Source organism: Monodelphis domestica, chromosome 4 (assembly GCF_027887165.1).
Source record: "Monodelphis domestica isolate mMonDom1 chromosome 4, mMonDom1.pri, whole genome shotgun sequence".
Classification (NCBI taxonomy): Eukaryota; Metazoa; Chordata; class Mammalia; order Didelphimorphia; family Didelphidae; genus Monodelphis; species Monodelphis domestica.
The window spans coordinates 250,684,292-250,702,588 of NC_077230.1; the positions used below are offsets into that span (position 1 = coordinate 250,684,292).

General features: G+C 33.7%; 1 protein-coding gene across 1 annotated transcript in view; it reads left to right on the forward strand.

The window, feature by feature from the left end:
* The window catches only part of LOC100032604 (caspase-12-like), a 48,826-nt gene that overhangs the window by 17,574 nt on the left and 12,955 nt on the right, over positions 1-18,297 (forward strand). The window contains exons 2-3 of the mRNA XM_007494907.3: positions 15,979-16,195; positions 16,953-17,198. Coding sequence (XP_007494969.2) covers positions 16,189-16,195; positions 16,953-17,198 — 253 coding nt within the window. The 5' untranslated portion in view covers positions 15,979-16,188. The remainder of the gene's footprint in view (positions 1-15,978; positions 16,196-16,952; positions 17,199-18,297) is intronic.

Consider the following 18,297-nt stretch of genomic DNA (forward strand, 5'->3'; position numbering starts at 1 on the left):
TTACCTTCCTCTATTTCAATCAGTAGGAGTTTCCTTTCAGCTTACTTATTCTATTTCATTTTCTGAAAGCATACGCATAGTGCTTTACCATGGTAAAGTGATACCCACACAAGGTGGATTATACTATTGGGAAATCTATTACAATTTCTATTTAAAGATTTTTTTAAAATTCTACATTAAATTCTGAAATTAAACTTTTTTTTTTTACTTCTTGCTATATGCATAGCTTTGTTCTAGGGTCTTTATGAGATTGGAAAGGAATAGAAAATCAGGAAACATTGCCTAACCTACTTTCTATTTGAATAAGAAAAAAGATGGGAATAAATGATACATAATGGAATGGCTGCTAGGTTTGGGATCAGACAATCTTGATTTGAATACCAAACAATATTTTAACTACTTGGCTTTATATTCTTCATGTGTTAGGTATATATATAGGTATAAGGTTCAATTACTGTTAAGTTCCATTCAGCTCAAAATAAATGATAAAACTCCATCTACAAATGCCAAGCAGCACCTTCACTGAAATTCATAGTTTTAGAGAAATGAGAGGTTAAATGACTTGGGTAGGGTCACACAGCTATGAGGTATCAGAGTCATAAATAAATTCAGGTCTTGATTCTAAGGCCAGATTGGATCTCCTTTACATCATGCTGAGTTGTTCCTAACATAATAATGCAAAAATAATTTGGAACATTTTAAGTAATATTCAAATTATATTAACTGAAATTAAATATAAATATGTCCTTGTATATTTAAACATGAAAATGTACACATTGATATGCATTAAAATATATGTGCACTTAAAACAGTTTTCATGTGCACATAGGTACAATATACATATACATTATTTAGAATAAAGTCTACACATACAAAATATTACACTAATAGTCTATACATAAACATGTATATACATATACATTTATACATTTTCTCTGTATATTATATATGATCTAGATAGTTCATGATACTATAATCAATACATGTCCACGTATCTTTTTTTGTTGTTCAGTCATCTCCATCTCTTCATGACCCTATTTGAGGTATTCTTGTCAAAGCTAATAGAGTAGCTTATATGCATATATAATAAAATGACAGTATATGTGTATATAACATGAATATATTTATAAATGTATGCACATATACACACATAAATAGTAAAGTTTATGTAAATTGTAATAATTTTTAAAGGTTACCAAATTGTAAAAATTCAAATTCAAATTATAAGGCTGTTAGTTGCTTTAGTAGCTTTATTAGAGCAAAGTAGAGATAGTAAAGAGAGGGAAATGAAGGAAGCAGATAGGGAGCAGTTTAACTAAATATCTAATTGCTGATCTGAGGAAATAAAGCTTGCCCTCCCCGCCAACCCCCAACAAGAGTCCAATCTCCAATCAGAAGAGCGAGAGAGTGTGAACCTTCAGATTCTAGTCTCCAGCCAGAAGTCTGAAAAAGTATCTTCAACAAGAGTTACCAGAGCAAGGGTCTGTCTTCAGCAAGAGTCAACAACACTGGAGTCTTCTTGAGTTCAAGTCCAAGTCAGAATCAGAGTCTCCACCAGAATCTGAAGGGGAATCTATATGAATTACTTTCTTCTGGGTCTCACATTATAAATCACTTTTCTCCACCCACAAGTTCTCCCATGTCACATCTCAGGAACCAATCATAGTTTCTTAATTTAATTTTTAATTACGATGCCTAGGGGGCAGTGCTTGTGTGATCAATTTCCTGTCTCTTTGGTTTCAATTTTCTTTCTCTGTGGGTGTGTCTGTACTTGTATATCTCAATGGTACACACTGATTGATTATATTAAAGAAAACAAAGGGAGGGTAATTCCAAGTTCCTGATTGATTTAAATTAAAACAAAGGGAGATGAATTCCTTTCCCACAATATATACACCCATATATGCACATATATATACCTATGTGAATATAATACACACATGTACACATTTTATATATATTACACATATATTCATCAGATTTTCAGGCTTAGGAACCCTGTTCTCTGCCTCTATCATTTAGTACTTTGCCCTGCAATGCTTTGAACAGTGTTCAATTACTTTGACAATACCTTCATACTAAACAAAATAGATCTTTGAAAAGATAGAGAATGGTACCGGAATTGAGGCTGGACGTATGATTTTGTTTGTTAGGGTAGTCCTGGGTGAGGATGTTCTCTCTACTTAGATCAGTAGCTTCTCTGAAATTTACTTGTCTAGATGTGCACTTAGAAGTGGTGACTTGATTAGAATAACCCAGTCAGTATATGTGTCACAAAAAACCAAATCTCCAAGCCAAAAAGAAATAGGTTTACTGAGACAGAGATCCAGTCTTACAATAAGGCTAGTCTCAGGTCTGACACACAAAGACATAGAGCCCTGAGATTAGCTGCCTTATATACACATCTCTGGTACAGGACTTCAATGGAAAGGACTATTCAATTGGAAAGGATTGTCCTAACCCTGAGGTCTAAAATAAAATTCTAGCTTAGCAGAATATGAACAAAATGCTGATATAGGCATGGTCACTCTTCATTGGGTATTAGAATCCTTCCATAGGTGATAACCAGGATTTCCTTCATTGTGCTAGTGCAAGGCATGCATGCCTTATTTCACTCAGCTTGCTTTCATACATGTAGTTTCCTGCAGCTTATTTCTATCACATGGGTGATAGCACATCAGTTCCTGCTTGTGCCTTACTCTGCCTAGTCAACATCATATGAATGATAGCATAGAAACCTATTCTAATCTAAGAAAGGATATAGTAAACTCATTATTGAATCAAATATTAAAATCATATGGGAGTAGGGAATTTCTCATTTACAATGTTAGAAGTTATATAGGAACCCACCCCTTCCTGTTTCCAAGACTTTTCTACTTTGCTATGTAAATCATTAACATTGAATATTGGCAATGGAGTGGTGAGGGAAGTGATTCTAAATATAGGGAATCTATCTACCTTAGCCAAGGCATTCTATGTTAAAAAATAATTTTGGGGGGAGGGAGGAAAACCAGTTGTCATTCTATCCTAGGTGTTATTTTTGGAATCAGGAACACTAGAATTCAAAATCATTTAACATATCAGTCTCAGTTTTCTCATCTATAAAATGGGAATAATAGAAGCCATTTCAGAATTTTGTTATGATACTTAAAGGACAGAATTATGGAAAGTGCTTTGCAAACTTTAAATGATTAGATAAATGTTCATCATCATTATTATTACTACTATGTGTCCCTCCAGTTGCAGGCATATAAAGTTGATGTTTGACATTCTTAGTTTCAAGTTAATTAATAACTGAACTTTTAAATGTATTATTTAACTAGATTTCCTCACAGATATTTGGGACTGGAGATATCTTACTTCCTTATGTTTTCCCTAGGGAGGACCATCTACTTCTCTATATCACCCCAAGTAAATTTGCAATTTGCTCCTGTCAGTTTTCTAGATCAAACTTCTTATCTCTTTCAGAATTCCAAGTTTATCTTTAGCTAATCAGGGAGTCTCTTTCTTGTAGATGAATTTGAGGGTCTCCTATTGAAATTCCAGCTAATGAGCTGTTATCTACTTTCCTCTCCCACACTTCCAAAAAGAAGAAAGACAAAGAAATATATCTCCCATTACCTCTGAAAGTGTTTATGAAAAAAATCTATTCACTATACATAGCCTTTCACACTACAATGCTCAGTCAATTTCACTTCTCTTCCAAAAAACAGAAACAAAACAAAATCTATTTTTCATTCTGGAGTGCCATGGTCTTTGCATAGGACTGTCCTCTGTAACCCTAAATGTAGTGTTACTTTGCAATATAGACTTACATAACCTCTATCTGCTATGGTAGCTTCTTATGTGAAATACCAGTCTGACTTAGGAATATAGTTTATTGATAATAAAATTAGTAAAGTTAAGGTGAATTGTTTATATTGCTCATTTGACCTAGACATAAATAGTTCCAAACTTTCACTTCTTAGTTATGTCCTAAAACAAAAATCAGATCCCCAAATCTTAATACCCATTTTACTTTCAGATAATATTTCTTGGAGAGCTGATAAAGAGTGCTCTGGCTACTTTAAGGTGTGTCAGGTATTTGAGACTCAAGGAGTTTCAGTAAATGAAATGGAAAAGTCCCATGGTCCTTATGATGATGAATCAAAGCAGAAATAACTGTTTCTTCTTTAATGTTATTATTTACTATCATTATTTCCAAAGTTCTTGAATTGAGCATCATAGGCTGTCCTCATCGGGTCTGAGAGAGATGGATGTCAGGCACAGTTCACTTTCCTGGCACATGCTGTCCCCTTTCTTTTCCAGAAGATCTCTTACTATTTCATCTAAGATGACTTGATTGCCCTGTATGTGCTGATGGCTATTGTGGATGACTAGCCCTTTTTCCACAGTAGTTGCTTCTCTGAATTACAGCTGTCAGGAATGGACTAGAAACAGTAATGGTGGATTGGGGGAAATTGCTATTTTTAGGATTCCTATCCCTCTTTCTTTTGGTGGCAGTTGGTCAGAAGTGATGATTGTGGTGTTGAAGATTTTTTTTCCCCTCTAAATCATTTCTTCCCTTAATGATGGCTGTGAGGACTTAAAGGTCCTCTTTCCTTCTTGGGTAGCTGTTTTCCACTTCCCATCCCTCAACTAATCTGAGGGAAATGCAAGTTTTGGTATATTATAACCATAATACAAACCATCTTCTCAAATATGGATGATATTATTTTTATACTTGCATTTGGAGATCCAAGGTAGGGGCTTCCTTTGGGAAATGGCATGGCTCTGTTACAACTAATAATACTATTCTCTTTTTTATCTAGAAAGTAACATGCTATGCAGTCCTAAAATACTTGATTTCTCCAGAAAGACCCACCAAAAGCAGAATTTTTTTTCAAACTTCTCCATATGTCTTCCTGTCTATAGATTCATTTCTACTTCCACACACTTGCTCATACTTTTCTCCAAACCCTGAAATGCTCAGGTCAAATGTGATTCCCTTAAATATAAAGTTCAACATTCTATAAGACATCTTTCCTAACTAATTCAGAACTCACTGATATTTCCTCTTCCAGTTTCAAATGCCAAAAAGCACCTTTCCATTATATACTACCTGAAACTTCTTGGTTATAAACTCCCTTCTTCATTTTACTTTTTATTTTTTAATATTAAACTACCTTAATTTTCAAATATTACTACCAGGAAATGATATTGTTTTCTCTCTTTTTGTGTGTCCACTCCATTTCTTAGCATAATTGCTGGATATGGAGTAGGATTTTAATTATAATTTTTAAAACATACATGTGAATATAACAATTTTTAAAAGATGATAATTTTTTTCTTCCTTTGGGTTCATCATCACTAAAGTAGTCATCACAGGAACAGTGAGCATCAGGGCTAAGTGACACTTAGATGAATAGTATTTCTATGCCTCCTAAAGCTCCAAATATAAATTAATTTCTAAAGAAGAGGGTGATTGTACAACTCTTGTTTGTTACATCTTTAAGAACATGGTCCTTCTGTCTACCTTTGTATCATACCCAATGACAAATAGATTTTCTTGTACATTTAATTTTTTTTACCATTCCTGTGACTTCATAAGCATAATGAACTCTTAATGAGGAAACCCTCTGTCAATGCAGTTTGGGCAAGTAATGTACAATCACAAAGGATTTAGGTGTTTTAAGTTGGGTTCCACACACATTGCTAAGCAAAGCAAACACAAGGTCCTGGATGAAATGAAAAGGAAGGGGAATGTTGGAGAAAGAGAGGGAAAGAAAGAAAAATTTGATTCCCAGATGAAGAAACTGAAACTATATTAAATAATATGTAAAATTTCTCCAAATTACTATTAATTAAAAAAATATGAATTAAACCAACAGTGAGACTGATTACCATAACAAAAAAATGTAAAAGACGAATGTTGGAGAGAATGTGGAAAAAATGGGACACTAATACAGTAATACACTATTGGTGCAGCTGGGAATTGATCTAGTCATTCTGAAGAATAATTTGGAACCACACTCAATGGACCATAAAAGTGCCCATATCTTTTGACCCACTAATACTACTTTAGGTCTGTTTCCCATAGAGATCAAAATAGGGAGAAAAGATCAACTCATACAAAAGAAAAAGCATACTTAATAGTAAAATTTTTGTGGTGGCAAAGAGATGGAAACTAAAGGCATTTGAATGAGTTAAGAAATAGCTGAACAATTTGTGGTATCTCATTTTAATGGAATACTATTGTGCCATAAGAAATGACAATCAACGTGATCTCACACACATACACACACACACACACACACAAATATTGAGGTGACTTGTATGAAGTGATGCAAAGTGAAGTGAGCAGAACCAGGAAAACATTGTACACAAGAACAGCAATGACATATGATTATCAAATGTGAATGATAACTATTTTCAGCAATGTGAGGATCTAGGACAACTTTAAGGGAATCATGATGAAAAAGGCTATCCAAAACCATGGCAGGAAATAATGGAGTGCACAAATGCAGATTGAACCATAATATTCACTTCATTTCCCCCATGATTTTTTCTTTTGTATAGGTGATGTGTATCTTTTTTCACAACATTATGAAAGTGGAATTATATGTTTCATGGCAGCACGAAAAAATCTATTTCATATTACCTGTTATCTTCAAGAGGAAGGCAAGGTGAGAGGGAGGGAGAGAACATGAATTGAAAAAATGTCAAAAGATATTATTAAAATTATTTCTCTATATAAAATAATAATAAAACATACATCATACAAAAATTTTACCCAATCATTGGTAAATAGGATAGTGCCTATCAAAACACCTATGAGATTTCACTTTTCAATAAATTGATTAAAATGGCAAAAGATAAGGAAATTTAATTTCAGATGTTCTGCATAAATAAATGAAAACTGGTGCAATGTTGATGTGGCATTTAGTTGCTCTAAATTGCCTTAAATGCAATTTAGAATTATATCAAGAAAGGTAATACCTATAACTTTGACTTGATATGCCTGTGTTAAGTATATCATTCAAGAGGCCAAATGCAAAAAATCCCCCCATGGAGATAAAGGAATTATGTGGGCACTTTTGTAATATTAGAGAAGTGAAAATAAGTAGATGTTTATTGTTTCAACAAAAGCAAAACATTTTGTGGTAAATATATGTAATGGAACATGAAAAAAGAAGATACTAATGTCACTGGAACTCTGAGTATGTGGAGGGGAAGGAAATGTAAGAACCTGGGGAGTTAGAAAAAAGTCACAGTATAAAGGATTTTAAAAGCTAAATACAGAATTTTAGATTTTATCTTAGATGATAGGGAACCACTAGAATTTATTGAATAAGATGTTGACATAAGCAGACCTGTACTTCATTTAGGAAAATCAATTTGATAGCTGAGTGGAGAATGGACCAGAATATAGAGAGACTTGAGGAAAGGAGACCAGTTGGCAGGTAGGAGATGACATGAACCTTTCCCTAGGTAGTGTCAGTGTCAGATGGAAGAAAGAACATGTATAAGAGATTTTAGTAAGATAGACTCAATAGTACTTGGCTATGTATTGTATATGAGCAATTAAATGTTCATGAAGATTCAAGGATGACAGCTTTGTTACAAATATGAGTGTTGGGTTATGGTAGTGCCCTTAATAGCAATATGGAAACTAAGAAGAGGGAAGAATATTTGGGAAAGATAAGTTCAGTTTTGAAAATAATATTTATATAGAACATCCAGTTGATGGTACCCAATAGATAGTTGGAGATGTGAGACTTGGATGTAGATAAATTAAATTGATGTGGGCAAGGCTGATTGGGGTCTCATCCAGAGAATTGACTGGTAGCTCAAACTGATTCCATTGCAAGGAAACAAGTTTTATTATGAGAATATAGTAATAGAGTGGCTGTAGACAGTTAGCTAGCTCATATAATAAACAAGTGAGATACATAATATATATATTATGTATATACATAACTTAAGAGCAGTTTTCAATATGCATTTAAAAAGAGTAGTGGGAGCTCCCTATATCAATGATGGAACTTTTTGTTCTCATGAGGAAAAAAAGTGCCCCAAACAATATTTTTTATTTATTAGGTATTGAAAATAAGGTAAGGAGGGGATGAAGAGATGTGGTAAGGTTAGGTAAGGAAAAGGAGATAAGGAAGGAAAGAGGGAGAGTAAAGGATTTTCAGGAATGTTTTTTATCTTGGTTAGTTACTAAGGACTGGATTGTTTGTTTGGATAGTTGTTGCTCTGTTATTTTCAGGGAACTGATCTCACTTCACCTACAGTTCAGATTGTTCAGTGTTGTTTTACCCATGGTTCATTCTTTATTTATACTGTGGGTAATAAATTATAATGTAAATGGGATGTTAATGATTTGTTAGATATCTGGAGGCAACTTTTGGTCAAATAGATGAAAGTCCATTTTATTAAATGCCAAAATTATAAGCTTAAACCTGATAAAAAGGTGGAAATGAAATTAACATAAACATTAATATAAAATAAAGAAAAACAAATTAAAATTATTAGAACATACCACATATCATATTCTAGAAAACATTATAATTTAAAGGAAATAGTTAATTTCCTATGAGAAAATAACATATCCCTAATAAAAGAACATTTTATAAATGTACATATATATGTGTATATACATGTAATCACAGAAAAAGCATTTGATTAAATCATAAGGATCAAGGAATTTGAAGTGGAGTAGGAAATCTTTATTATTACTATATTGAATTTATGCTAAAATTGCAAAATTATTTCAAAGTTTGGAAAATGAATGCATAAGATCGATCATTTTTAGGAAGAAGTTTTGGCATAATGGTGTTATAATTAAAATTGTTGAAGGCCTTAAATTGTGGCAGTTAAAAGAGTGGGAGCCATAACTGTAAGATTTAAAATGGTTGAGGTTGTAAACTGTAGTGAGTTAAAATGGTGGAAGATAAAAAATGTGATAGATATAAGAGAGGGTGAGTAAATTTGACCACAGAAAATATGTTTCACTACAGCGTCTTGGTTTTTAAATCAAATATAAGGTGGTCGCCAGGGAATATATTCCCAAATTATGAATATGCCTAAGTCAACTGGGTTTTATAGAGGATTTAATTGATAATACAATGAGGAATTAAAGAAAAGGAGGAGAGAGAAAAGGAATTAATGAGAAAAAAATAGGTCAGCCCAGGGCAGGCCTGGCCAACCTAGGCCTAAGCCTTAAGAGAAAAACCAGTCAGATATCACTCACCACAAGATTTGTCTTAAGAATAGAGTCTCCCCAGAGGGAGTTCCAGCCAGAGTCAGCCTCCCAAGGGACTTCTTTTCAAGAGATCTTCAAAGGGCCTCCTCCAAAGGGATCTATCTCCAAGGATCCCTTGCTCAAGAGATTACTTTTCTTATATAGGGGTTTTTTCCCTATGTCACCTCCCCTAAGTTCTTCCATCTACCAATCACCGTAGATGTTTTCTAAAAGACAGCCCATCTGAATTCCACTTAAGTCGACTAATCCCCTCAGTGAGTCTGAACCAGAGAAAACACAGCTGAGTCGACTAATCCCATCAAGAGAAAACCTGCCCGACCTTTATAGGTACCTAGCATCCCATTGTATCAATTCTGAAAACAGGCATGGCTCAAAAAACTCCCTGCCTCATCATAAGCATGGGTGGAAGTACTTTCATTGTTTAGCAAGGATTTTTCTCCCCTAAAGCAGTCTTAAGTACGGGTGGAGTAGAGGTCCTCCCATTTCTGATCCTGGTGAGTTCTCACATCAAAATGGGGAATGTTTTCAGTAGGGAATTTGTTCCAATGGAGGATTCCTCAATGTGGAAATTTTTAACATTCACAAGTCTGAGAAATTTCAAGATTTACACTGGATAGAGAACCAGTGCTAGAGTAAGATAAACCTCAATTAAATTCCTAACCGTGATGCCTACTGATTGTTTGATCTGCATAAGTAATTTAATTTCTCAGTGCCACAGATGACAATCTCAGAATATGGAAATATGTGTGTGCATGTGTGTATATATATGTATTATATATATACATAATTTAAGAGCAGTTTTCAATATACATTTTAAAAGAGTAGTGGGAGCTCCCTATATCAATGATGGAACTTGTTTAAAAAAAAACTCATCAGGAAAAAAGTGTCCCAAACATTTTTTATTTATTAGGTATTGAAAAACCCCCTGGAAAAACACAACATTCATTCATGAAAACTTTAATCGATCAATATTTTTAAGTCCATACTATGTGTCAGACACTGTGATAATTATTGGGGATACAAAAAGATACATAGGACAGTCCAGGAGCTCAAAAATGAATCTAATGAAAACAAAATTAAAAAAAAACTCTGAAGTATAAATGCAAAAGTATCTTTTAAAATTTTAGAATAAAAAGTACTCCTTTAAGTCCAAAAGGTAATATTATTTGCATTTGGCAAGCTTACCAAGCTTTCAAAATATATATAGGAATAAAACCAATGTTTCCTCACTGCACAATTATTTAACATAGTTTAGCAATGCCACTGAGAACAATAAGGCAAAAGAAAGAAATTGAAGATTAAATATTAGCAATGGGGACTAAAAAGAGCTCTTTCTTAAAACACATGAAGATTTACCTAGAAATCATAATAAATAAACAAAGTAAATTAGGAAGTTACTAACTTAAGTAAGGTGAAAATCTCATTCCAAATAATTACCAAATTCAATCTACTATGATATTTCAGATTTATATTAACAAAAATACAAATTGTTTTCTAGAAATAAAGATTGACTTATAGCTTAGCTTTAATTATACTAAATAAAATCAGATGATTAGAGCTACACAAAGAAGTACATTTAGAAAAATATAAACAATCATATTCATTTGGATAGAGAGGCTTAGAAACTCACAGTAAAGAGTGGGAATAAATCATGGAATGGGAGAAGAGCATTTTTAGATATGTAATTATACTCCAAAGCAAGAATTATAGAAGTATCACTTGTTTATAGATAAAGGAAAAGAACCTTTTTATAAATACACACACACACACATAATAGCTCTTTTTATGGTGTCAAAGAACTGGAAACTAAAGCGATGTCCGTCAATTTGGGAATGGCTAAACAAATTATGGTATATGCTTGTAATGGAATACCAATGTGTTATAAGAAATGATAAACAAGATGACAGAAAAAGAAAAGTGTAGAAGGACATATTTGAAATGATGCATAGTGAAATATGCAGAACTAGGGCAACATTGTAATTAGTAATAATGATATATGAGGATCATTGTGAATGACAACTATTATCAACCAAGGCAAGAACCAGGACAAGTTGATGATGAAAAAGGCTATCCACCACCATAAAAGGAACAGTCTGAATGCAGATTCAAATATACTATTCTGCATTTTATTTCCTCCATGATTTTTTTTTGGTGTGGTTAATATGTACTTTGTTTCAGAAAATTATAAACATAGATATGTATTATGAGATAATATATTTATAATCTATATCATATTATCATTCTTCTTATGGAGGTAGATGGGTGGAGAAAGGGAGAGAAAATGGATTGAAAAATGTCAGAATATGAATATTTAAAATTATACTAACATATAACCTGTGAAAATTAAAAAAAAATACTACTTATGACTTCCACTTCTGGGATCTAAGAAGTAAGACTAAGGAATTCTTAGACATGGCCAAACCCAACTCCAAAGAATCACAAAAAATAAAAATACCTCAAAATGAATCTTTTCCAAGTTGTTTTTTTTTCTCTTTTTTTCTAATGAGGTATTTCATATTTTCTTCCTTTATTCCCTCTGCTTGATTAGGAATTATTTTTTTTTCATTGAGCTTTTTTACTTCCCTTTCAATTTAGCCAGTTCTGCTTTTTTAAAGAATTATTTTTTCCAGTGGATTTTTTGAATCTCCTTTTTTTCTTTTTGACATATTTTGCTTTTGAAAAATTATTTTCTGCAGTAAAAGTTTTGAGCTTTTTAAAATTTTGGACTATTCTGTTTTTTAAGCTATTTTCTTCAGTAGGCCATCTTCAACATGCTATTGACTCTCTTGTATTACCTTCACTTTCTCCATTTTTCCTATACTTTTCTTGTTTGATTTTTAAGATTTTTTTAGCTCTTCCAGGGCATGAGACCAATTCCCCTTTGAAACTTTCCATGGAGCTGCTTTGATCTCATTGTTTTTTTTCCCCCTATACTTTGGTCTTCCTTGTCACCATAATAACTTTAATTTTCTACCATTTTCCTTAAATTTTAGATTTACATCAAAGTTGGACTTTGTTCCATGGGTGCTTGTAGTGGTCTGCAAGTTTGATTTCTTTCATGGTGGTATCATCAAAGGAGAATTGTGTTCAATGCTCTCCTGATCTGTCATCTGGTCCATGAGTGACCACAGGCAACCTTTTATACTCTAAAATTGTGACTTCTTCCTTCCCTGAGATTGAAACCTAGAATCATATGGATAGTGCAACAGAACTTATTTTTTAATTTTTTAGTTAAGGATTTAATTTATGTATGCAAATATTAATGTTAAGCAACACTAATATTTAAATTACTTGTGCTATTTAATTCACAAATTCTTATTTGAGGGGGGAAAATGATAAAGGAATTGGTCATATCCTGAAACTATTGTTTGGGTCCAGAGGACTTCTTTGTAAAGGTTATAGTAAAGGGACAAGGAATGTCCCAAAGGTAGTCAGGGGTGATTTTCCTCCAAATCTAATGTCTCCTTCTTGATTGTTGGACTTTCCCACCTCAGTTATACTCCCAATCACCTGAGTCACATGTCAGTCCAGAGTTCAGAATTGGACATTATAAAAGTCTATCCTTCATTGTTGTATGGGTCTGCTCTCAAGAATCTCTGAAGAAATGATTTTTATTATTTTAATAATGCTTATTAATAATTATTTTATTATTACTTTAGGTTTAACAAATACTTTTTATATCTAGTTTTTCTTTTAAGTGAATGTTGACTACTATATAGCACTTTCATTTCACATTATAGAAGGTTCTTTTCAAACTCTTTGAGCTGATTCATATTCAATTGTGTGGCCTTTGGAATCAAACATTATTGGCATTATGCAGGCATTGATGTTAAGAATCACAGCTCAATTGCAACACCAGAGATTTAGGTGAGCAAACAATTATCTTCACTTTACACAGCACCAGCGATGAATCACATGTAATCTTCTCACACATTTCTAACCCGTGGGCTGAGAGCTTAGGAAGCTGCTTCCTACTATGGAGAAAGGTGCCCCCAAGGCTTTGTACCAGGGATCAGGACCACGTTGCTGTTTTGTGACTAGGTATGGTTTCTTGTGGAGCAGGTATCAGTTGCTATTGATTTATGCAATGGTGGGATCACTATTGGCTTATTCTAGGACTTGGGGACTCCCTGGTTGTTTGTGGGGTATAACTCGAGGTGGATTGCACTCCCTTCTAACCCCAGAAAAACACTTCTTTACTGCTGACCTTCTAAACCATCATGAGTAGGAAAACTGCTTTACCCAATCCCTTTGTTCTTTCTGACACTCCATAATTAATTTTGAGGCATTATTTTAATTTTCTTTGGAAAGAAACTTGGAAAAATGTAGTAATTTCTTCTTTTTTACTATGCCATTATGGCTTCACTCACCCCACCAAAACTAGTTTATCAAATAATAGATTAAGACTAAAATCTTATACTTTAAATCCTAATATGTTAGAAAATAAGAGGCTAAGCCAGTGTTTTCATAGGTAGATGGTACTTTCTGATGAAGAAATTCTTTCTGCTGATTCTTTTCAGTTTCTTTTCTGTGTCTTATAATCTTAGAAAAGCCTAGAGAGCTGAAAATCTGTCATTTGTCCAAGATAATACAATTAGCATATGTCAGTTAGGACTTGAAATATGGAGATAGTGAATAGTGAGGGGCTATAGAAAAACTGGCACATTAAAACAATTCTGGTGGGATTGTTAATTGTTTGGTTTTTTAAGCCCTCACCTTCCATCTGTGTATATCCTGTGTATTGGTTCTAAGGCCAAAGAGCAGTAAGGGCTAGGCAAGGGGGGTTAAGTGACTTGTCCAGGGTCACACAGCTAGGAAGTGTCTGAGGCCAGATTTGAAGCTAGGACCTCCCTTCTATAGGCCTGACTCTCAATCCACTGAGCTACCCAGCTGCCCTCATTGTTAATTGTTTTTAAAACCTCTGGAAAACCAATTGAAATTGTGGGAAGAAAGTGATTAAAACCTGTACTTTAATTTATCCATATATTCTAGTGTTTGAAAGACAAAAAGAGAATTTTCATATGTCCCCCAAATATAAAATTTGGCACCTTTTGAAGTAGCTGAGAACTTGACAGTAAAAGGGTTGCCCACTGATTAGAGAATAGCTCAGAAAATTGTAGTACATAAAAGTGATGTAGTATTACTATAATTTTAGAAATAATATATAATAAAATTTTAGGGATTCATGGTTACACATTTGTATTGATCCCAGTTAAAGCAAATAGAACGAATAATTTAATACACACAATTCAAAAAATCAAAATGGACAAAGCCAAAAAACATAAAAATAAATGTTATTCAAATAAAGCAACCATGATTCTGGTGAAGAGATTTTTTAAAATGTATCTCTCTAGCTCACTCTAATGCAACACAATAATAGTAATCAATAGTATTTATATGATGCTGTGAATTTTGCAAAATACTTTATTCATATCATCTCACTTTTAAAAAATTGTTTCAGGATATAAAATAAAGTATACTTTTAAAAGGATATAAAAAGGACCTTTTTAAATTCGTAAACTGATGCCTAACATAAGGCTTTGAACATAAAAGGTAATAAGTATTTTTGTTTTATTTTGTTTTTACTTTTTAATTAGAAACTCTTGTTTTCATTTCTTCAAAATTTTGCTATATGCCAATAAGGTCAGAAAAGTTTATTTTTATTTTTTTAACCCTTACCTTCTGTCTTAGAGTTAATGCTGTATATTGTTCCCCAGGCAGAAGAGTGGTAAGAGCCAGGAAATGGGGATTAAGTGACTTGCCCAGAGTCACACAATTAGGAAATGACTGAGACCAAATTTGATTTTAGGACCTCCCTTCTCCAGGACTGATTTTCAATCCACTGAGCTACCCAGCTGCCCCATTCAATAAATTTTTAAGGCTTCATGTTTCTCTTGGAAAACACAAAGATAGTCTAAGGTCATAGGATGTTTTTCTTAATATGTTCTACTGTTAGGAAATCATTCCTTACTTCTTGTTTGTAGCCTTCTTATTTTTGTTGAAAGGTTAACGTTCCTTTTCTCTCAGTCCTCTCTCTGAGAATATGAACTTGGAGAATTAATGGTCAGCAAATTCTTTAACTCATGTTTTCAGGTTGATTTACCATAATGTAAGATATAAGAATGTAATGTAAGAAAATTCCCCTAGAATTTCTACTGTAGGTGCTAAAAATAAGAAATAGAAAAGACATAATCAATTTTGACAGCTCTTAGCAATAGTGCAGAAGAGTCTCTTCTTTAGGTCCATTCAAAATTCTCTGTAGGAGTGAGTTGGATGTTAGCGATGGCAAAGGTAGATGAGGAGGAAAAGCAGTGTGTGGTGCAATGGAAAGAATGGTTGATATTAACTTTGGAGACTATGATTACAGTTCTGGCACTTCCATTTACTAGTTTGCATGACCTTGAACGAAGTCATTTTTTAGGGTTTCAGTTTCCTTATCTGTCTGATGAGAAGTCTGTACTAGAAGCTTTTTATTGTCCCCTTACCCCTTCCCTCCCCACGGTAACATTCTGTGATCATAAGATAAATTCTGTTTGGAGGTTTGATTCTATTAGTTGGTGAAGCTTGACCAGGATAAAAGACTACCCTAATTGCACGGTGAAGATGCTGAATTCATTAATTCATTTGATTTACTGACTGAATTGATGAACCAAAGATGAAAGTCTATTTGCATGGGCTTGCATTTGTGTTTCAGAAATAATTTATTTCTCATTTACCTATTTCCTTTTTAGAAGAGAGATCGACTTGAACTCTCCATTCTTCAAAGTAAAGAAGCTACATTGGAAAGATCTGGGAACCAGATTCTGCTACTCTGGCAGAGACCAATGAAATTGCACAACACAGTTTTGCTCCCCCTCCTTTTCCGAGAAGAGAAGAGTGTACAGAGGAAGTTTAAGACTTGCTTTCACTTTCACTGCCAGTTCCAGTGAGGTGTAGGAGCCATGACTGGTGAGTGGGGTCCTTCTTGTCTTTAGGGTAGTGTTAAGGTGTAATTATCTTTTCTGTTAGTGAAGCTAGGGATTTCAGTGTATAAGCAAATAGGGAGGGTGGCATAGTGAAGAAGGTTGGAGAAGGTGCTCTTTTCTGGAGTTTAAAATCTCTTTGCACTAGTTTTGTGTTGGTAGGTAATAACAAGAATGCAGGAGCTAGCTGCTCTCATTTCCAAGGTTCTTACAATAGATAATGAAATGAAAGGAGCTGGTTTCATGTTGATTGTTTATATTTTTTCCTGTGGTTTTCTGCTGAACAGAATTTCTTTCTTTCCTTCCCATCCAGCCTCCTTTATTCTGTTCCGTTGCTTTCCAGGGCCATGACTAATGCTGTCACTGGTGCTCTCTCCTGCCAGCTTCATGTAAATGTATTACATTAGTGCTGAAATGGATGGTAGAGACCATTTTGTTTCAAACTCTCCATTTCTAGAGGAAAAAACAGGTCTAGACAGAAGTTACTTGTCCTGAGTCACGTAGAGAGTGACAGAATCAGAAACAAATCTAGGTCTCCTGATTCCTTGTCTGGTGTCATTTTCCCTTTGAAAAAAAAAAAAAGATCTCTTTTTTCTAATTTGGAAAGGAAGAAAGAAAGGGAAGAAGGAAGAAAGGAAAGTTTAACAAAATGTTAAAGTACAAAGAACCATCCTGTTCTAAAATATGTAATTCTCTGACTGTATCTTCTCATAAAGACTAAATGATTGGTTACTTTGCAACAGAACAAAAACAGAGCTATTATCCTGTGAAGATTGTGAAAGGCTTGATCAGTACCTTTGTTGATGGTGTTATTGATGACCTGATAGAGAAGGATGTTTTGAGTCCAAATGAGCTGAAGCATTTAGAAAAAGAATTTTCAACAATTTTGAACCAAAGTGAGGGCCTGGTTGATGCATTGGATCACATATTTCGAGGAAGCCAAATTATTATGAAGAAATTATTACTTCCATATTTACCAGGAAATTCAGGTAAGTTTCACCGACTCAATCTGAATCATTTGCGTTCCAATGGGTTCTTAACCCTCTTTCTTTGACAATTTTTCCAGTATGGAACATTTTTTTTCAAAAGATTAATTTAATGGAATACTAAACAACAGTTATAATAAATGATATATATATGTGTATATATGTAAAATCTATATATGTGTATATGTATACACACACACACACACACACACACACACACACACACACACACACACACACACACATATATATATAGTAATTTCATCACCCAAGTTCTTGGACCCTAGGTAAAAATCCCTGCTCTATTTACTATTTTTAAAAAGTTGAACAAATTCTTGTCTTTGCTCTGATTCCAGTCAGCATGGGTAGGGTGGACGAACTTTAAATGCAATGTCTGGAAAGACTAGCTTGTTTCAAAATTCATTTCCCATTCAGTCATCAAATCATTTTTTCCTAAAATATCTCTGACCAAATCATCCTCTTCCCAACTTAATGAATTCCACATTCCCTATCACCTCAATAATCAAATACAAAATACGGACTGGCTTTTAAATCCCTGTAATAACCTCATAACTTTTTTATAGTTTTTTTGAACCTTATTACTCCATGAACTCTGTAATCTAGTAATACTAGCTATCTTCTTGTCCCTCATATAGGTCTCTCTATTTCCTATTCTGAGTATTTTTACTGGGCATCTTCCATACTTAGGATGTTTCATTTTAGGCTCCTAAATTCCCAGGCTTCATTTATTGTTCAGCAAAAGCCTCATCTAAAGTCACTTTATTCCAGTCCTTCTTCATTTTACTACCTTACATCTGATACCACTTGCAATTTGTTCTCAATATATCATGTTTCCTCTATTTGACAATTAACTTTTTGATAGGAAGGATTGTCTTTTGCCTTTCTTGTCGCACATAGCAGAATGCTTCTCATATAGCATGTATTTAAGAGATGCAACTTGACTAACTGATTTCTATAGCACTAGAAATCTATCTCCTGATGCTAGGCATCTTCACTGGTTTTCTCCCATGCCTAGAGTCCTCTTGAGTAGGAGAAATGAACCTAAATTTGAAGCCAAGTCTTGCTACAAGAATGGGGGACT